Source organism: Mus caroli, chromosome 17 (genome assembly GCF_900094665.2).
Source record: "Mus caroli chromosome 17, CAROLI_EIJ_v1.1, whole genome shotgun sequence".
NCBI classification, from domain to species: domain Eukaryota; kingdom Metazoa; phylum Chordata; class Mammalia; order Rodentia; family Muridae; genus Mus; species Mus caroli.
Window position 1 is genome coordinate 27,203,245 of NC_034586.1, and position 21,586 is coordinate 27,224,830.

Genomic DNA, 21,586 nt, shown 5'->3' on the forward strand with positions numbered 1-21,586 from the left:
GAGTATCGTAGACTCGGTCTCAGTCATTGAAGTTGCAGCCATTTTCTTTCATCTTAAGTCGGATTGCCTGAAGGATCTGTGCGCTAAGCATGCTCTCATTTCTTTATTGCCCAGAGAAACTTAACTTGTGGTGTCTGGAGTGTGGGAAGAAAGACACATGATATGCCATACAATCCTGGTCTTTATACTTTAAGGAGGAGGTGGGGCTGTGGCTCGTCACTTGGATGTGCCTGTAGCCACACTGTGGGAAGCCTGTCTTTGCTGAGGTCTGTGTTTCCCACCTAGAGAGCAAGGCAAAGGCGACTGAGCTTTACCGTTTGGAGGCTCATTTGGGTCTCAGCAGTGTCTGAGCCCTGGACAGTCAGAGATGCCAAGGAAGAAGATGGTTGCAGATCTGTCCACCCTGTACCCCAGAGGCTGCATGCACCGCACCCCAGGATGGCTATGAATTTCACAGCCCAGTGCATGGTTTTTGTTTTTTTTGAATGTGGACTTCATTGATGGCAGCGTAGTGTTTCAATGTCAAAAGGTTGGTCATGCCTGCAAGAATCTCAGTTCACTGGAGTTCTAGTTTTAAAAACCACATCTTGATTAACGTTCACACCTCTGTGACGCTTCTCTGCGGTGACCGTGAAGGATGACATTTTGTTCCTTGTAGTGATTAACCTGAAAAGGCTCGCTCTGGTTTTAGCATTTTGCTTGCCTTTTCTTTTCCCTCTGCAACACTGTTCAGTGCCACCAAGAAGCCAGGCCCACAGCAACCTAGTTGGCTTATTCAAGCTAACAGTGGGGACTGACCAGTCAGGGACAGGTCCGGCTCACATGGTGTCTTGCCCTTGCCCTGGGTTAGGATATGTGTGTGGGAGGGTGTCCTCTGAGCTTGGCAGGAGCCTCTAGTTGTCCCCTTTCCCAGAATGTTCCAGTCTGACCCCAGGTGCTCCTTACCAGAAACAGGCTTAATGCAGAGGTTACTCGTGGCTGCAGGGGACCCCCCCCTTTGGTCACGTGGCTTGTGATGGTTGACTTGAGCTGGTCATTATTCCCATCCCCATGGCCACCATCCTCTTCTTCCTTGGCATCTCTGACTGGCCAGGGTTCAGATGCTGCTGAGACCCACATCAGCCTCAGAATGGTAAGCACAGTCTTGCTCCCTAAATAGGAAGCGCAGACCTCAGCAAGGGCAGGCTTCCCACAGTAGGACTACAGTCATGTGCGTGTGCGTGTAGTGTGTTCATACACTACTCTTTTGCCAATAGCAGGAGCAGCCTTTGCTCTTGGGCAGCGTAAGCCAAGGACAGGGCTCTGACTGAAGAATCTCTTTTATTCATCCTCCAGTCCTTGGGCTGGAGCACACATGGAACCTGCTTATTATGCACACAGGCTAGAACTAGGTCTCCCAGCACATATGTAGCAGATGTGCAGCTTGGTCTTCGTGTGGGTCCTGAACAACTGGAATGAGGTTCTGTCCCACAAGCTGTTGCCTGTTTGGGATATGTTCTTCTAGCTGGGTTGCCTTGTCTGACCCCAGTGGGAGAGGATGCATCTAGCCTCACAGAGACTTCATGTGCCAGAGTGGGTGTATACCCAGAGGGACCCCCACCTGCTCAGAGGAGAAGGGGAGGAGGGATAGGGGAAGGATGGTGGGAAGGGATGGGGCAGTGAGGGGGATGTAAAGTGAATAAGTAAAAAAATAGAGTCTGAGGCAGAAGCCCCTCCTCCTGCCGTGCCCCCCCATTTGTCTCTCATTGCTCAGTGGCTCCTTGTTTACTCCAAAGGAAACAGCGCATCCTTTTGCTTGCTTTGGAAGACCTGGCTTCCCCCTCCTATTCCAACCTACCAAGCCAGAGCAGTCTAAGTCTGCAGTTTTAAGCAATCCCAGCAGGTGGCGCCTTGGGGCACTTCACACTTCCAGGCAGTCTCTACTGGAGAGTTCCCTGTTTTCTCTGGGTGACCTGTCCTTATAGCTATCCAGGTCCCAGACTGCTCCTCCCTCTGGACTTACATTGCTTTGTGGCTTGCTGCATCTTAACCCCTGGTTAGGGTCCCTTTCTATTTAAAAGGGCACGTAAAGTCATGCAGGTCTCAGCTTGGTCGCCAGGGGTTACCCTGAAGCCTGGAGCTGTTCAGAGATTCTTAAAGCTTGGTCAGCCTGGGAATGAGGTCCCGGGCCCTCAGAGAAGCCAGTGTTAGGTATGATGGAGGAATGGTGGCATGCCTCCCAAGCTGGACACCTAACTGATCCATGAAAGCATTGCCAGGTCACAGTGTGACCGTGAGGAGCCGAACGCGCCCCTCCTTCACACCTGAGCTTTCCCTCTTTCTTAAGTATGACGTTCAGTGTGAGAATGTCCTGGCTACTGAGCCCAGCCTGGGTGACGTGGGCATCTCAAGCTCACACACAATGCTGAGTCTCTGCATGGTTTCATCTTTTTTATTTAATATGTATGTGAGTGCCTTTTATTTAATCTGTATGTGAACTGTGTGCAGTTCCCACAGAGACCAGGAGGGAGCGCTGGATTCCTAGCGCTGAAGTCACAGGCATTCTGCGAGTGCTGGAAATTGAACCTGGGTCCTTTGCTAAAGCAGCAAGTGCTCTTAACCTAGGCCATCTCTCCAACCCCATTATTATATATTTTTTAAATTCTTCTGTGGTTTATATTCACCCTGCATGGTTTAGAGTAAAACAAAATGCATCCGTGGCTGTTAAACCCTATGGCACGGCATGCCTGAAGCCCTTAGGAGCACTCCTATTTAATCCACTGGGATTCATGGTTCATTCAGGGAAAGCCTCTTTGTATCACCCTTGCTATGACTTAAAACTCCACGTAAATCTGGGATTTCTCCACCGTGCTCCAGTAAGCACAAATTCTGTCCCTCGGGGATGTCCCCGGTATCGGAAGACACAAATCTCAGAACTGGCTTATAAATTTTAAAATAACATCGTTTCTGGCAGTCTTTGTACACTGTGACCTCCTTGCAAGGTCCAGAGTCCTGTGAAGAATTCCTCACTAGCAAGTCCATGAAATTACATCGTTCTACCGCACAGTGACCACATTGCTGTGTTAAACTTTAGCTTCTGCAAGGTTCATGCCAGAGAACTGTGTAATTGGGTTCAAACAAGCAAAAACCACACACACACACACACACACACACACACACACACAAACCACCTGTTGTTTGTGTTGGATGTGTTCCTGAATTATCTTTGGCCACATGGCAGCCCAGGGCTGCAGGCTGACACAACTGATTAGACCATAATGAAAATCCAATCTGATTATATCTAAGAGGATGTCTAGCATAGGCATCGTCTCCTGTTACCAGAATCTTCCAGATGTTTGGGTACAAGATACAATATACACACAGGTGTGCTTTTTTAAAAAAAAAAAAATTTTTTTAAGATTTATTTTAAATTTTTTAAATTGCCCTATCTGCATGTACACTTGAGGGCCAGAAGAGGGCATAAGATCCTTTTTTTTTAAGATCTATTTTATATAGTTCTCTGTTTATACCCATTCGTGCCAGAAGAGGGCATCAGACCCTATCATAGATGGTTGTGAGCCACCATGTGGTTGCTGGGAATTGAACTCAGGACCTCTGGAAGAGCAGCCAGTGCTCTTAACCACTGAGCCATCTCTCCAGCTCCACACAGAGTTGTGTTTTAACCTACTGATCTTTCTCCACAGCGATGTGGGTTTCTTTTTTTTCTTTCTTTCTTTCTTGTCTTTTACTATTTCTGAGCACATGGCATTTCATAAGCCAGGTGGATTCTAAGGACTGAGGAGGCAAATGGATTGTCACCGGTCTGTCTTAGGGTTTTTATTGCTGCAGTGAAATATGACCAAGAAGCAAGTTGGGAGGAAAAGGTTTACTCAGCTTACACTTCCACATTGCTGTTCATCATCAAAGGAAGTCAGGACAGGAACTCACACAGGGTAGGAACTTGGAGGCAGGAGCTGATGCAGAGGCCATGGAGGGATGTTACTTGCTTCCCCTGGCTTGCTCAGCTTGCCTTCTTATAGAACCCAAGACCACTAGCCCAGGGGGATGGTAACACCCACAATAGGCCCTCCCATCTTTGATCACTAATTGAGAAAATGCCTTATAGCTGGATCTCATGGAGGTATTTCCTCAAGGGAGGCTCCTTTCTCTCTGATAACTCCAACTTGTGTCAAGTTGATACACAAACCAGTCAGGACATGGGCCCAAGGCTTTTAGTAGGAAACCCACTGTCTTTTTTTTTTTTTTTAGATTTATTTATTTATTATGTGTATAGTGTTCTGCCTGCATGTATGTCTGCAGGCCAGAAGAGGACACTAGATCTTACAGATGGTTGTGAATCACCATGTGGTTGCTGGGAATTGAACTCAGAACCTCTGGAAGAGCAGCCAGTGCTCTTAACCTCTGAGCCATCTCTCTAGTACCAGGAAACCCACTATCTTACTTGCTTAAAATTCCAGCCTCACTCAGCCAGATGCCCCTCGTGACATCTGTCCCTTTTGCTTGTGTGTCCAGGACCCAGAGCTTCAGTGCTTACTACTCTCCGACGGGAAGAACCCCCTCCACCCAAGTCATATTGTTGTCCTCCCTGCTGATGGCAACATGGCCGCCATCAGCTTCACAGGAGCCCTGAGGATCCCGGTGAGTCTGCCTGCCAGGGAGACAGTGCTGTGTGGGAAGAGGCTGGTGAGCTTGAAAGAGAAGTGTGTGGCTGTGGCATTTGTGGGTCAGGTCCTCCCATCCTGTGTGGGCAGTGTGGCTGGTCACTCCAGGCAGAACGTGGCTCAGTGTGGGATGCCTGTTTTTTAATTTTAAGAGGGCATCAGATCGTATCACAGATGGTTGTGAGCCACCATGTGGTTGCTGCAAATTGAACTCAGGACCTCTGAAAGAGCAGCCCGTGCTCGTAACCACTGAGCCATCTCTCCAGCCCAGCGTGATACCTTCATTTTGTACTATCTCTGAACACTTTGAAATTATGTTTTTCACTTGAAAAAACAGAAAGCAGGCTGCCCTGGGCCTACACCCATGATACCTTACCCCTTGGCTCTCCACCCTCCCAGCCACTTGCCTTCTGGCTCTGAGGGTGTAGGGTGCTGCACAGGAGGCAACCTGTGCTCACTGCTCTGTGGCTCTACTGAGCCTGCTCCATTTCACAGCACAGTGAGGCTCTGAGTTCCCAGTATGGCGTGTTTCCCCGGAGAGGGAGAGGCATGAAGGGGTTGAGGCTACAGAAGAATAACCAGCAGTATGCTAAGGTCTTAAGAGACAGGATCTGATTGTGCTCTGGCACTTGGGGCCTCCTGGCTCTCACAATGCCCTGAGGTGGCAATCTCACACTTTACAGTTGTGAGCACTGGGTTCCTGGACAGGCTTCATAGCCAGCCAGCAGGAGATGGCAGTTTTCAATGAAAGTCATTTCTAAGGATGTGTTCTTACTGTTGGCTAGCAGCCCTTCTACGGCACCTTTCTGCTGTAGACCCCAGATACTTCTGCTAGTATCGGTTGGGGAGCAGACTCACTTGTAAATGCGAGACACAGGGCAATATGGGCTGGACACGCTTTGGAGGCCTGGCACAGCCTTCTCTCTGCCCAAGCCCATGCCCATGCCCCTACCTAGATGGTTGGCATAAGAATCTACAGCGAGCTTCCATTTACCCACCCCTAGGCTCTTCTCCAGCTATGATGCCATCTGTTGATCTGAGGGTGAAGTGAGATGATTTTATCCCAGTACAGAGCATGCCAAGCATCTATGTAGTAGGTACCACATGCTCGCTCCTATCCTCATGATACAATAACAACTGGAAAACCCCAAGGGGACTCTGTGTGTGTGTGTGTGTGTGTGAGAGAGAGAGAGAGAGAGAGAGAGGTATACACATGAGTATGCAGGTGCACACACCCATGTGCAACCATTCAGAGCCCCGAGGAAGATGTCTAATATCTTCATCTATTGCTCTCCCACCTTATTACCTTGAAGCAGCAGCATCTCTGTCTGAACTGGAAGCTTGCCAGTTTGTCTAGATAGCTGACCTGCGAGCTCCTGGGATCTGCCCCATCTCCACTCTCCAGGGCTGGAGTTACAGACACACATAACTATGCCTGGCTTTTTATGTGGGTACTGGGGATTTAAACCCAGGCCATATTTGTATAGCAAGCACTCTTCTGTACTGAGCCTTCTCCCCAACCCAGCCTTTATGAGCATCTCTCTGGGAGGAAATCACTAGCTATCATTTGGCCCGGCTTCTCATTGGCTCTTGTTGCGACATTGAGTTTATGTCCTGCTGGCAGTCAGACTAGGTGAGTCTATGCTCCGGATCTCCTAGGTCTTGCTTCCCACTCATGTTCTCCCCTAAGCAAGGTTGAACCTTGTAGAAACACTGCGTGTCTGCCGAGGAACAGCCCTTTGTCCTGGGGCACACCTTGAGACACACTGTTAATCCCACTCCCCAGTTGACCATGGCTCCCTCTTCCAGGGCGTGATTGAGTTTTCTCTGTGTTTGCTGTTTGCCAAGCTGGTCAGCTACACATTCCTGTTCTGGCTCCCGCTGTACATCACCAATGTAGGTGAGTGCTTGCCGGACGGGAGATTCAGCTCTGTGAGCTAGACTGCTCAGAACTCCCTTCCTCCTGCTGGGCCACACACGGTGACTGGACAGCAACTGGACAGTGTGGCTCGGCAGATGGGAGAGGACGTGGATGTAGACACAGTGTGTGGCTCTGGTAGTAACTTTCACCCGGCTCATCCGGTTACTCCCTGACCCCTCTGCGGTTCTCAGAGGCTGCCTGTGTTTAAATCTGGGCCATGTCAGGTTTTGGAACACAGCAGCCAGCAAGCAGGAGCATGGCCACCAGGGGCTGAGATCTGACCTACAAACTGTTTCTGGGGATGTGTTTTGATTTGTGGGAGGGCTGACAGTCTCTTGGGTTCCCAGAGTCTAAGAATGTCCAGAGCTGTGGCTCTTGATAGAATTTTCCAGAAAAAAAAGTACTATATAGCTGTGCGTCATTGGCTCAGCAGTTCTCAGGAACCAAGTGGGGATGTTGCATGCATGGCGACACCTTGACCTCAGGAACCAGTGAGTCAGGGGAAGGAAAGAAAGGAGCGGGGCTTTGTAGATACAGCTTTGGGCTTGGGCATGAGCTTTAGGGACAGCATAGGAAAGAAGGCTTTGAGAATGGAAGACTGATTCTAAGGTGTGTCATAAGGCCATGTCAAGGTTGACCAAAACCCCAAAGCTGAAGGGAATGTCACCTCAGCGGAGGAAGCTGGGGCAGCAGCAAGGGGGAACTTTCTTGGGATGTGGCTAACAAGAACAGGCTGCAGAAAGGAAGAGGTTGGGTGAGCAGGCTGCAAGGAGCTACCTCAGGGCACTGCCTAACAATCCCTACCTCATCCTGGCAGATGCACAGTAAATAGTCCTAACAAGGAGTCTCAGTAAGAGGCTAGGCTCCCTTTGACAAGGGAACAATCTTAGCCAGAATGTTGAACTGCTGGATGCCCAGTCAGAGTCTTGGTTTGAGTCAACCCCAGTTCCTTGCCAGCCAAGGGCTTTCCAGTTGTCTCCTCAGACTGGCCAGCATCTAGTCAGCTAGAAGCAAAGGGACATGAAGTGGCAACGCCCTGCTACTAAGGCATGAGAAGGCTCTGGTCCCCACTGGGGTCAGATAGCACATGATACCACACTCTAGTTTCACTGGGTGACTGACTGAGTAGTCTTGGCCATTGCTCTGAGGGGCCCTGCCAGGACCTTGAACTACCTGCCCTCAAAAACATCACTCATATTTACACACACACACACACACACACACACACACACACACACACACACACACAGTAGCTTCCTAGGCTCACCCTCTTTCTAGATGCCCCTGTGATAGCCAAGCACCAGCATCTGTGGAAGGCCAGCAATGAATGCTAGGCTTGGATAAGATGTGTCAACCAGTATCTCTTTAAAATCTGAGTTTAGGTGATTATTCATGGTAAAATTCTGCTCCTGGAGCAAGGTCCTGCGTGGGCCCCTGTGGGATAATCACTCAGGATGTGTCCTCATGGGCTCCTATGCTGGTCATTCCACAGATCACCTGGATGCCAAGAAAGCCGGGGAGCTGTCCACATTGTTTGACGTGGGCGGGATCTTTGGTGAGTTCAAGGCGGGATCTTTGGTGAGCTCTGCATTGTCAAGAACTTAACAATAAAGCTGGGTGACTGACACTTCTGTGATTTAGCACTCTGAAGCTGAGGCCGCAGGTTGGCAAGTTTGAGGCTAGCCTGGGCTACACAGTGAAACCTTGTCTCAAAAAAAGAAAAAAAAATCTATCAATTCCTGTTCTGGTTAGTTTTATTGCTAGGAAAGCACCGTGTAACACAGTGACCGTGGCCATTGCTTTGAAAGCAGCTCGTCTCTGGCCTTGAGCCAGCTGCCCTCAGAAATGACACACGGGTGTCCCAGGCAGGTGGCAGTGGCATTAATACCTACCAGGTGAAGGGGTTTTGAGGTTGTTTTAAAGCCTGACCCTAGACAGCCTGTGACTCCTGAGGCCTGTAAAGACGTGTCCTGCTAGGCCAGACTCCAAGTGGCCACTTCAGATGGGCTTGGGGACAGTTGCTATTGTTCTTGCCTCTGGGACTTGGTCTCCTCGGGGAAGGGAGAGCTCATGCCAGACATCAGCTCCTGAAGCCTCCCCCATCTCTGTTACAGGTGGGATTCTAGCAGGCGTGATCTCCGACCGTCTGGAGAAACGAGCCTCCACTTGTGGTCTGATGCTATTGCTGGCAGCACCCACGGTGAGCCCTGCCTCTGCTCGCAGTTACAGACCGTCACTTTCATCTCTGCTAGCCACCCCTGTCCCGTACCTGAGACCCACATCCCTAGAAACCCATCTGGTGCCTAGCTGGGAGCACAGAGCCTCCATGCTTGCCTGCCTCAGCTCCTGGGCTGCATGCGGCACACTTCTCCCTTTCTCTGGGTTTCTCTTGGGCTGCTCCTCTCTATGGGGTACCCTTCACACCCATCTCTGTCCCTCTTCCCAGTCATACTCCTGCCTGTCCCTTAGGAGCTCTGAGCCATCCCTCCCTCAGTGAGCCCTGTCCTGCCAGACACAGCCTTCTTCAAGCATTTAGACGCTCATGACCTTGGCCAGGTGATTCCCCTGCCTCCGATTCCTCATCTGGTCCTGAGTAGCATCACTCCACAGTGTGGCTGTGCAGAGCTAGTGTGGTACTGGCCTGTCATTGCTGTTTGGGAGATGAGGGGCCATTCTGTTAACATATTATATTTGTCCACGTGCCTCTCGTCCCAAGGCTGTGACTGTCCTCAGAACATGGCCTAGTTCTGAGTCCTCTTGGGCCTAAGGTTTTATAAAGGAATCTTCAAAATTACTAGCAGCATGGCCCCATTGCTAGGAGGATGGCATCTCAAGGTACAATGTTTAGACAGGTAGCCCCAGACCTTAGATGAGGAGTTAGGAACTGTTCAGTGTCCTGCCACCAGCTCTGGGTACTTGGAGTCCCACCCTGCGATTTCCCCAAGGTGCAGAGCTACCCTCTTCGACAGGCAGGCTCCCTTACAGGCAGACTCCTGTGGGCTCCTGGTGGCACTGCAGCTGCCCGAGCTGAGCCTTCCTCTTCATGTTCTTACCTCCTGTAGCTCTATGTCTTCTCCTCCGTCAGCAGAATGGGCCTAGAAGCCACCATAGGTGAGTACGTGAAACCTCTCCACACAGCTAATCTAGAGGCATTAAGCAGGGGTGACTGAGCAGTGTTGCCCTGTTGTGATTGTATGTTAATCTGCTCTAAACTCCCCCGAGGGTGCGCAAGGGCTTCTCCAGTGTTCTGGATTCCCAAAAGAAAGATACACATACCCAACCTATTCCACAAGGGTAACACACACTCCCCTCCCACACTCCTGAGTTAATACTTACCAAATCTATATTTTATCTTTGCTGCCCTGGACCCTGCTGGCCAGTCCTCCTAGGGCTGCTTTCTCCCTGCACCTATATGTTGGCTGTCTCTCCCCCCTGCACCTTTCTGGCATAGTCTGTCTCCTACGCCCTCATACTGGTGGACTTCCTCCTTCCTTGGTCCCTTCCCAGGAATCCTAAAAGTCCCACCTCTGTCTCCCTGCCCAGCCATTGACCGCTGGTAACTTTATTGACCAGTCAAAAACCAACTGGGGACAGGCTTCCCACGGGTGGGACACTGCAAACAGGTTTTTGGGTAACATAGTTAGCATGAGAACACAAGCTACTACGTGGCCCCATGTCCCTCTCTGGGGGAGGCCAGGCTCCTGTTTCCGGGCAAGTGTGACAGTCAGTGTGGCTAAGTGGCCACCTGGCTAGCAGTGCTGTGCTCTGCTACCTAGGGGAGCTTCTGATCAGCTTGGGGATAGGACATTAGCCACAGCCCTGGAAGCCTTTAGGTAAGGTAGAGAGCCAGCCAGCCAAGGAGACTAGAGGGAGCAGGGGAGGGGAGGGTCTTGTCACAAGTGACCTAGAAAACATTCTGCCAGTGAACATGGGGTTTGCCATAGACCCAATGTCTCTTCAGGAAAATGAGCTGGGCCAGCTGAGGGGAGGGGACATGTGGTTCAATGTCCCTGTCCCCTGAGGTGAAGAGGACATTCCATGTTATAGCACATACCCAGTACTGGCCTGGCCTTGATCCACCCAGGCTCTCCTCCCCTCCCAGTACTGCCATCAGCTACTGTCCATGAGGCCAGGGACCTTGAGTTCTAGATCCTCCAAACAGGCCTTGGAGGCTTGGGGCAGCATGACAATGCAACCCCCGGCACAGTACAGAAGCCATTTGTCCTGTGTTCTGACGATGGCCCCCGTGGGATGGGCTCCTTCCCTGTAGATGCCTGCCCTCACCAGTGGACTGCTGGCCAGGCAGGCTCTGCTCTGAGCTCTGTCTCTTTTTCATAGCCATGTTGCTCCTCAGTGGGGCCCTGGTGAGCGGGCCCTACGCACTGATCACCACCGCCGTCTCTGCAGACTTGGTAAGTCACACCTTGCTTCACCTACTCGGGACCAGCACTTCCTCAGCGGGTGAAACGCCATTCACAGTTTGTTCATAGAGAGCCTGTGTCTTGAGAGTTTTCTAGCATCTGTCCCTGGCCACCTTCCCTGAGCTGTCTTCCTATAACTTCTATCCCTGAGTGCTCAACAGAGTGCCAAGCTGAGAGACACAGGGATGAAGCCTTTGACTTTTCCACCCCATACCATCTCTGCAAGGCAGCAGGGTGGCCCTGCCTGGGCCTTGATGTTAGCTGTATTTCTGAATCTGCCCATAGGAAGCTTATCCTTGGATAGACATGAGAGTTCAGACTCAGCTCTGTGCCAAGAAATGGTCCTGAAGGATCCACGCCTGACTAAACAAAATGATCAATGCACAAGGGCCAGAAGCAGGGGAGGAATCCTAACTGTATTTTTTTTTTTCAGACTAAATAAGAGAGTCACAAATAACTAAATATTCTCGGGCCGGTATTTTGAAGGATTTCTATCATTTAGAAGCCCTTGGAGCTCTGCTCAGGGTGCTACAGGGTACAGACTTCCTAAGGAGGGGGTTCTGTGTATTGAGTGGGTCCAGAGTGAATTCATTTCTCACTTTTTAGCTGCCTGTGTTTCACATCCTTCTCCTCCACTCCCACAGGGGACTCACAAGAGTCTGAAAGGGAACTCCCACGCCCTGTCCACCGTGACAGCCATCATCGACGGCACTGGGTCTGTAGGTATGCAGAGAACACTCGTTTATCTCTCTGTGGGGCACAGGAAGAAAGCTGTTATTCCTAACCAGTGTCTAAGGCTCTGATGCCAGTGTCAGGAGCGGCTGCTCCTAGAAGCTCGGGGGTGCCGGCTCTGAAGGCTGTGGCATGTGACTTCAGAGAAGACAGTTGTGGGTGGCTGCTTCTGCTTCCTCAGTGGGGGAGAGTGCTCCTCCAGACTCTAGTTTGACCCAGGGGTTGGCAAACTTTAGGCTCCAACTTTTCATTGCTGTCCCTCAAGGAAAAGACGGGATCGTATTTCAGTTTAAGTTATTGAAAAAAATGAATAGATTCTGATGTACCCAAGATCCTCCACCTGGCTGAGATTGCTTAGCACATTCTAGAGTGACAAAAGGTGCTGACGGAACAGCTCATCCCTGTGTTAGTCAGCTCTGTGTTACTGTAACAAAAGCACTACAGATGGTCAACTTCAATAGAGGAAAAGGTTTGTTTTGGTCCCTCTTGGACCCTGGAGTGTTTCTAGGACATGGAAGGTGTTGGGGGAGGGTCTCTGTATCTAGTGATGGGTCTCAGAAGCAGCAGAGCCCTTCCTGAGTGGAGTGGTCCACTACTCTCCCAGTTTACCCAGTTATCTATCTATCTATCTATCTATCTATCTATCTATCTATCTATCTATCTATCTATCTATCTATCATTTATCTATAATCTATCTATATATCTATGTCTCTCTATGTTTATGTTTCTTCCTGTCTCTGTCTCTACCTCTATCTTTGTGTGTGTGTGTCTGCCTCTCTATTTCTGTCTTTTTGTGTCTGTCTCTGTCTCTGTGTGTCTCTCTCTCTGTCTCTGTCTTTCTCTCTCTCTCTGTGTGTCACTTTACACTGTCCCACAGAAGTCTCTGTGAGTCTCTCTGCTGTTCCCAGGATGCATGCTTAAAGCTAACATGGAGTCCTGCCTGCAGCCAGGGCACTATAGTAAGACAGAGGATCAGAGGAGAAAGAAAAATCAGGAAGGAGGTAGAAAAATGCTTCTTCTAATTCTTTCTTGACATTCATCTCAAATATGAGGCTAGAGGGAGAGAGGCTGACTCAGTGAAGAGGTGGACCTTGCCACAGCACACTGGGCTGTGAAGGAGTAAAGAACCATGCTCAAAACAGAAGGGCAGCAAGGCCAGTGAGCCCTCCCTGCCCTCAGCATCCGGTACCAGCCCTCTTCAAAGCTCGGGACCACCTGGGTTTCTACAGCAGTAACATTTGGACCTGGTAGGATGGACTCCTAGACACCAACCCCCATGCTTCCCTGACTGCTCAAATGCACAGGGACTCAGCAGCTGGTCACCATGGAAACGGCATGAACACTGGTCCTCCACCAAGTCCCAGATTTATGCCTCTCATCCACGATTCCCACAAGATGAAGCAGAAGAAGACCCGAGGGACACCACACCACTTTAGCAAAGCTTCACACCGAGAAGCGCTTGCCCCACGGGCTTGTCAAGTGTTCATGTCCATTAGTCAGTACAGGCTTGGGCAAAGGCACAGCTCAACTGATCCCAAACCCAGCCAGGACCTTCTCCCAACTTGGGAGTGCTTTATGGCTCATGTGTTTGTAGTGTCCAGAGTGACAGCCCAGAGTGACCCAAGGCTGCCCTTCTTCCTACATGTGTATGTAGAACAGTTAAATGTAGCCATGCATGTTTTCAGGGTTTCATTGTATCAAAGTGATACATATTGTAGCCACTGGGACTAGCTAATTCTATAAACTTTTATGATGCAATGGGACAGGCCCTGGCTCTGCCTGCTTCCATCCTCTTTTTAGAGATGATCCCTCCCAGCTGTTACTTCTAGCTTCCTCGAATAGGTGAATTTCCAAGACTCACCAGTCCAGGCACCATCTCATGTTCTCTAACCAAGAAAACTAGACATGGCTCTTGTCACACTGCCTGCCCTGCAACACCCCAGCCCCCAACCCACTCCCCACTCCCTGCTCCCAGTCACACTGAACCTGCTGACGCTGCCTCCTTCCAGCCAGGAAGTCAGCCTTGCAGGTCCTCAGACATGTCATCCCTCCTCCTTTTGCTTTTTGTTTGCTTCTGTTCTGGTTGTCCCTGCCCTGATACCACCATCCTCTGGCAGCCTGGTTACAGGCCACACAGCTGCCCACTAAGCTACATAAACCTTGCTTCCTCCCCATCCCTCACACCGGCTTCTCCTCCCTCTGACATCAGAGCCCTGTTTGCCAGATTCCTACTTACTGCTCGTCGGCAGTGGGACTGTCACTTAGTAGCCTCCTAAGATCCCTGGGGCTTACACAGCTGTAGAACTGGGGTTTCATCTCCACCTAACATCAGTACCTCTTCCAGAGCTCTATCGTCTCTCAGTTTCCATTGCTGGCAGTCAGCATTAGTTGTCAGTCTCAGCTGCTCTTCACACAGACCTGACTCTCCTCCTCTGGGGCTTCAGGGTCTCCCCTTTACCATCCACCCAGGCTCTTCTCCACCCACCTGGAAGCAGGGCCTGCATCTTGGGGGTTGAGCACTGTAGTTTTTTTTTTGTTTGTTTGTTTGGTTGGTTGGTTGGTTGATTTTTTTGTTTGTTTGTGTGTGTGTGTTGGGGGGGATTCAAGACAGGGTTTCTCTGTGTAGCCCTGGCTGTCCTGGAACTCACTTTGTAGACCAGGCTGGCCTTGAACTCAGAAATCTGTCTGCCTCTGCCTCCCGAGTGCTGGGATTAAAGGCATGCGCCACTACATCCAGCTCCTGTAGTTTCCTTTGACATGTTTGCCTACCATTTTCTTTCTCGTTTTTTGGAAAACGTTAGTCAGATGTCGGGTTTCCAGATTGTTTGTCCTTCCTGCTTCTCTTGTTCTATCAATGGCATCCTTGACTTTATCTTTCAGCCTCTCTGTTCTTATTTTAGCTGTCCTTTTAGTGTGTTAGGTGACAATTAATTGCTGGGGGTTTTCCCCTGCCTTGTTAACTGCCCCTGGGTTTCCTTCCTCCTGGTTCCTGTATGGTCAGAGCTGGGTCTTTATCTCAGCCATGGGTTCTCTAAGCAGCCATGTTACGTTGTATCTTTGTACTGCCACATTGTATCTTTGTATTTAAGAGTAAGCCACTAAATCAGTTTGAGCAGTCCTTTTGCTTGGAGAGCGCCTCCTGGTGGTCTTTACAGCTGTGCCTGGAATCAGCCTGTGCACAGGGAGCTCAGTGTCGAAGTTCTTGCCTTGGCTGGGGTGTGGATGTCTGCTTTGGGGCTGGCGTTGTCCCCTGGATCCCTGTCCTCTCTTGGGTGCCTTCCCCATACCCTTCATAAGGTCTGCTATCCCCAGAGGTTTAGCAATTGCTCTTCTGTGGGGTGTCACTGAGTCACTGATAAGGAGGGAACAACGATGGCCTTTTGCCGCTGCTGCCCCTTCCACTGTGCCACATGCTCAGCCAGCCTAGCTATGGGGAGATGTCCCCAGGTTGTGCCCTATGGTTGTCTAAAAAAAAAAATAAAAAAAAAATAATAATAATGTTTTTTCTCTCCTCTGCTCTCTACTTTGTGGATTTACAGTTTTAAAACTTGGGCATGGTCCACACCGTGGTCTCCAGGATGTGCAGAGTAAACTCACATGAGTAGTGCCATTTGCCGGCAACTATGCTGAGACATGGAGAAAGTTTATTAAGTAGCTTCCCAGGTCACAGGTTAATGTGTGCGCTGTATACACACTTGGAGCAGTCAGTGTGGGTAAAGAGCAGAGAGCCCAGCTCTTGGGTACTGTAAGGCAATCAGTTACCTGCGGGCAGTTCTCCAAAGGCCTTAGCATGCTGGACAGGACGCCTTCTTGTCAGAATCACCCACCCGCTGTGAGGGAAGTACTCAGGGTGCTGGAGCAAGCCATCCCCTACAGATGTCTCTTGATTGTGTAGCCTTCAAAGTTTATTTGACATAATTTAAGACTTGAAGACAAAAAACTCACAAACATAATGCAGAGAGTTCCCAGGCATCTTGAGTTTGCTCCATTCACACATGCATACACATACATACTTGTGCATATGCGTACACGTGTACACCTATGCCCATGTACAGATGTGTATACTTATGTACACACATACATGCTCATACACCCTTGTAGACACACCTGCATACACAGCACTTGTGCAGCTGCATACAGATGTATGCTTGTACATACACATGCATGCATGTGCACACACAGTGCCTACACATACACACCTGTGCCCATGTGCACACATACATGCACATGCACACTTGTGCACACTTGCATACACAGCACTTGTACAGCTACATACACATGAATGCTTATACACACATGCATGCACATGCACACTTGTGCACATACACATGCATACCTGTTCCCATGTAGACACACATAGATGTATATACACATTTGTGCACACGTGTACATACATAGCACTTGTACAGCTGCATGCCTACACATGCTTATACACATGAATACACATGCATGATTAGCATGCATGCATGTGTGTATGCATAATTATGTATGCACATGCACAGTTATGAACACACGCTTTGCATGGGTACAGGCCTATTTTTCTGAACCACTGCTATAAGATGCAGCTACACACTGTCCTTTGCAAATAACTGGTCAGCATCCCTCTCAAAAGGCAGGGAGACCCCTGACTTGCAATGGTCAGAATCAGGCATTTGACATCAGCAGGGTCTAAGTCTTGTGTATCTTACACAGATTTATTCAGTAACACTTTCTTTGAGCACGAGGGTATCTACAACTGTATATGGGCTTGGATTTCTTTTATTTATTGTTTGATTTTGGTTTTGTTTTTTTGTTTTGTTTTGTTTGTTTTGTTTTGTTTTGTTTTGAGACAGAGTCTCTCTATATATAGTCCTGGCACTCACTATATAATCAGGCTAGCCTTGAACTTACAGAAATCCTCTTGCCTCTGACTCCCAAGTGCTGGGATTAAAGGCATGTACCACCCTGTCTAGCTATATAAACTCATTTATAATGATGGTGTGTCACACAGAGTGGACATCTCAAAGATCAGCACCTACTTTTAGAATGGGTTTCAGAAGACATTTATGGCAGCCACTCCTTGCTCCGCTCTGAGTTCATCTCCCATTGTTAGCCTTCCATAACCAGCATCTTTATGCCCATTTCAGGAGCTGCCTTGGGGCCCCTGCTGGCAGGGCTCATCTCCCCCTCTGGATGGAGCAACGTGTTCTACATGCTGATGTTTGCAGATGCCTGTGCCTTACTGGTGGGTCTCTTTGCTTGTAACCTATGTGCTTTCAGTTAGCATCCCTGTAGCTATGGGTCAGACCTTACCACAACAGTTATCACCCTTCCTAATGCTGCAACCCTTTCATACAGTTCCTCATGTTGGGGTGACCCCATTCCCCCCCAACCATAATATTCTCTCTGTTGCTACTTTATAACTGTAATTTTGCTATTGTCGTAAATAGTAATGTAAATATCTGTGGTTTTCATGATGGGGTCATGACCCATAGGTTGAGGGTCATGACCTATGTTGCCCTAGCTGACTGTCTTCCTGTGGACTCCTACAGCCCCTAGCAAAGTTGTGTGTCCTGCCACCTTCTCTAAGTCCACATAGCTGAGGCTTTCTCTCTTTCCACCCGTGGGGAATAAGTGAGAAGCTGGTGAAGCTGTTGCCCTGTAGGATGTTGAGAGTCAAAGCTGGCATGCGACAGATCACGGAGCCTCTCTCTTACGGCAGCATTCACGTTTAAAGTTTTTTATTTATTGTTTTATGTGTATGTGTGTGTGCCTGAGTGTACACATGTGTTCAAAGGACAGAAGAGGGCATCAGACCCCCCTGAAGCTCAGGTTACAGATGGTAGTGAGCTTCCTGACGTTGGTACGTGAAATCAAACCCAGGTCCTCTGGAAGAGCAGTCAAGGCTCTTGATCCCTGAACCATCCCCCAAGTCCTAGCAGCCACATTATAAAAGGGTGTGTTGATAGTGATGGTGAGCCTGTTGCGGAACTAAAGCAGCCGGTGAGCAGAGAGAGCCCCCACCTAGTCTGCCTGCTGGGTCAGTCAGTCCCTGTAGCAAACGCCCAACATAGTCAGCTCTGAAAGGCTCAGTTCGGCCCACAGCTTTGGATACTTCAACCCAGGATTGCCTTGAGCCTGTGACAAGGCAAGCCTCTGCAAAGGAACTAACTACTCGCCGAACGGCCAGGGATCCAAATAGAGAAAGAGGGTTGGGCTCCCACAGTCCCTTTGGAGCATGTCCAGTGATCTACAGATCTCCCAGTGGCCCATAATCCCAGCACTCAGAATGTATATGACTGACTGCCACACATTTGAGGCTAGCCCAAGCTGTTTAATAAGATCCAGCCCCAGCTTGGCAGAGTGCTTGCCTAAGGGGCACAGAGCCCCCGGTTCAATCCACGGCAGTATATTAACCTGGGGTGGTGACTATAATCCCAGCACTTGGGAGGTAGAGGCAGAGGAGTCAGAAGGGCAAGGTCATCCTTGGCCGTGTCAGGGTTCAGTCAAGCATGCTTTCCTAGCGTGCACAGCCCTGACTGGGATCATTCCCAACACTTCACTGCAAACCGTTTTAGAGCGTGCTTGCAGGAGACTTTCTCAAATTATGCATAAACAGATAAAAGCTCAGGCAGGCCCTTTCTCTTTCTAGTGTTTTTTGGGTTTTGTTTGCTCATTTTGTTTTTCTCTCTTAACATAAACCAGTTTCACCTCCTTCCCAGTCAGGGGCTGAGTGCTCAGGGACCTGAGATCACCTCCTCAGAGATGCTAGGGGACCACATTCCTAGCATCTGCCACCTGAGCAGCAGATCTGATCATGCCCCCTGTCTCTTAGCCTCCTCTCCTGTTCTTGCCGCCCAGGTTCCCAGTATCTTGAGGCAGGCACTGGGAATGGGCAGACTCCTTTCTGTTGGTCACTGTCACCTGCATGGGCACAGAGCTTTGTTGGAAGGTGACCTGGTTCCTTGTGACTCCTGCCACCAGCTGTCCCACGCCCACAGGCAACATTTGCTTTCCGTCTTCCTTCTTCCTCTTGGCATCCTGGTTTCACCGCCACAGGCCTCTTCTGCCAGCACTTGCCACATACTGTGCTTGGCAGGAGTGGTGGTGTTTGGTAACTGCCAGACCAGCCCTGGGTAGTGAGAGCTGAAGTTGGAGTTATTCTATTGCCACCAATTCTGGGTTTGGTGTTACCTCGTTCCCACTGCTGTCCAGTGATTGCCACAGCCTTGTTCTCAGGCCAGGCCAAGTGCTTGGACTGTTATTATCCGTAAGGAGATATTCCCATCATCCTTAGCTTGTGCCTGTGGGCTTCCATCCTGAACATGAGGCATCTAGGCGCCTAAGGCCTAATGTCAAGCTGATGGCTGGGCAGCCGTGGTCCCTTAGCGCCTACATTGCCTGTTCCCCACCACAAGCCCCTCAGGATTAAGGCTGCCTGCTGCCTTCTAAGCACTTGTCATGGGAAGCTGAGATTTCCCTCAGGACCCCCTTCCACACAGCTCCGGAACCTGTGGTGAAGTCTGACCCTCAGTAAGGCCAGAGCTGTGGGTGGTAGCCGGTCATTTCTCTGCCTTGGTTATTCTGAGCCTTTCAGCACATGAAGGGCATAAAGTTAACCTGGTGAGCCAGTGGCTCTAAGCCTAGCATTTAGCGTTATGTGGAAGGCAGCCAAAGGTATGTATAAACACACGCTAGTGCATGCGCAATGCGTGCACATACACACACTGCTAATCCTGAGACACTACGTCAGCCTCCCAATATATCTCACAACCTGCTCACCTCTCCAGAGTCCCCCATGCAGCTCCATACCATGAGCCACCTCCCCTGCATCTTCTGTCTTGTTCCCATGTGGGGCAGGCACCTTGTGGTTGGGTTGGTTTTGAAGTCTGTGCTGAATGCCTGTTTTCCGACTGGCATCTGGATTATCCCAAGGACTTATTGAGGGTCAGACTTCACCTTAGGTGAAGCAGGTGCTGGCAAAGTCTCTGTTCTAATGACAGTACCTCCTCGGGGAGCAGGGGGGTGTCCAGCCAGCCTCAGCAGGCCACACTCGCCCCTTTGCCTGTGTCCCCAGATGGTGACAATGTCTTGTCTCTGTTTTGGGTGCAGTTCCTGGTCCGCCTCATACACAAGGAGTTGAGCTGTCCAGGCCCAGCCACAGGGATCCAGGCTCCGTAAGTCCACTGAGGCCTCTCTGGAGAGAACTCGACTCTCCAGTCATCCCCGATCTTGGCACGCCGCAGTCTGAGTGCCTCCGTCTGGGTGCCATTCTGCAAATCGCTCCTCAGACTCTCAGGGAGGGGAATGTGAGGAAAACGTCTTGTTTGTGGAGTTTGTGAGCTGTGGCTTCCCAGCCAAGACAGTCTCACTAGCAGCTGTCTTCCCGTCCTTCCTGCTCCGTGCCACTGAGAAGCCATGGGGAGGGCACAGGGCTGTGTATGGGTCTGTGTATTTTGTGTGTGTTCAGTATCTGCCGTGTGGCTCATCTGTCACCGTGTCCTTTGCTTTTTAGGTTGAAGGAACACTGACCATGGAGTCCTCTGGAGTGCCTGGGCCCATCTTACACACACTGTTTTTGGAAAAGATGAAATGAAGGATCCTGTCCCAAAAAGGAAGGCTCGCCTTACCATGTGCACCTGGGAGCAACTCAGACTTGCCGTATAGACAGACGCGGAGCTCAGGCTGACAGTGGGGAGTCTGTCTGTCTGTGTCCCACTGCCTTAATGGGCCAAGACCCAGTGGTCCAGCCAGCCCCAGCCTGACAGATGCTCACTGCCCTTTAGCTCTGAACTCTAGCTTGCACAGTGACAGGCAGGACTGTCCTGCAGCACCCAGGTAGCCCACCCCTCTCAGGTATCAAGTGCAGAATGTTATATAGCCTGTGAGCCCCAGCCACCCCGCCCCGCTGTTTCCTGAATGTTCACAGTGAAAGGATGGGACATGTCACAGATGTCTCAGCAACCAACCAACAGCCTCTGAATAGCATGTGAAAGCCTGGTCACAGTCAGAGACTGAGCTGGAGTCCACACCCAGCCATCATGAAGACCCATGCTCAGTACCAGCCACGTCAAGATGTGAATGTCTGTGAAGCAATAAGTCCCCAGCAAGGCAGGGGCACTAGGAAGGCCAGTTCCAAAGTACCGGCGTGTGCTGCGGTCCCCAGAAGAATGGAGAGAGCGTGGTGGCTAGGGAGGGGACTCTGTTGGTTACCGAGAGCAATGGGTCTCACCTAGCCATCCCACTCATCCCAGACACTGGGGTTGTTTCGAGACCCACAGGGATTTATTTATTTTAAATGTATGATGTGTTATATAGATTTTAAAGAGACATAAATGGCATTTTGTTATTTATTGAGACAAACCATGATTGTTCCGTGGCCATCTCTTGTCTTGATTGTATCTGCTCTTTGAAATAAATGAGTTTTTATTTAAAAAAAAAAACCCACATATAATACAAATGATGATTTCCATCCAAGTCTCCATCCTGCTAACAAAAGACTCCAGACAGACTGTGTGACTTTGGTTTTCTTCTGACTGAAGACTGTATTAGTTATTTTATGTTGCTGGGACAACATGCCTAACAAAGATTCTTTTTGGGGGGCTAGGGGGTTCGAGACAGGGTTTCTCTGTGTAGCCCTGGCTGTCCTGGAACTCACTCTGTAGACCAGGCTGGCCTCAAGCTCAGAAATCTGCCTGCCTCTGCCTCCCAAGTGCTGGGATTAAGGTGTGCGCCACCACTGCCCGGCCTAACAAAGATTCTTAAAGGAAAGGAAGTTTTCTTTTGGTTCTCGTGGCAGAGAAAGCATGCCAGCAGGAGCTGGAGGCAGCTGGGCACATTGCCCTGGCAGTCCGGAAGCAGGGAGAGACAGG

At 50.0% G+C, this 21,586-nt stretch overlaps 1 protein-coding gene across 3 annotated transcripts in view; it reads left to right on the forward strand.

The window, feature by feature from the left end:
• Positions 1 to 21,157, forward strand: part of Slc37a1 (solute carrier family 37 member 1) — a 74,016-nt gene extending 52,859 nt beyond the window's left edge. For all 3 annotated transcript variants that reach the window (XM_029471573.1, XM_029471574.1, XM_021149515.2), the window contains 10 exons: positions 4,513 to 4,638; positions 6,471 to 6,561; positions 8,075 to 8,137; positions 8,697 to 8,782; positions 9,645 to 9,693; positions 10,921 to 10,994; positions 11,648 to 11,726; positions 16,862 to 16,959; positions 19,827 to 19,891; positions 20,230 to 21,157. In XM_029471573.1, the coding sequence (XP_029327433.1) occupies positions 4,513 to 4,638; positions 6,471 to 6,561; positions 8,075 to 8,137; positions 8,697 to 8,782; positions 9,645 to 9,693; positions 10,921 to 10,994; positions 11,648 to 11,726; positions 16,862 to 16,959; positions 19,827 to 19,891; positions 20,230 to 20,245 (747 nt within the window). In that variant the 3' untranslated portion in view covers positions 20,246 to 21,157. The remainder of the gene's footprint in view (positions 1 to 4,512; positions 4,639 to 6,470; positions 6,562 to 8,074; positions 8,138 to 8,696; positions 8,783 to 9,644; positions 9,694 to 10,920; positions 10,995 to 11,647; positions 11,727 to 16,861; positions 16,960 to 19,826; positions 19,892 to 20,229) is intronic.
• Positions 21,158 to 21,586: the final 429 nt, after the last annotated feature.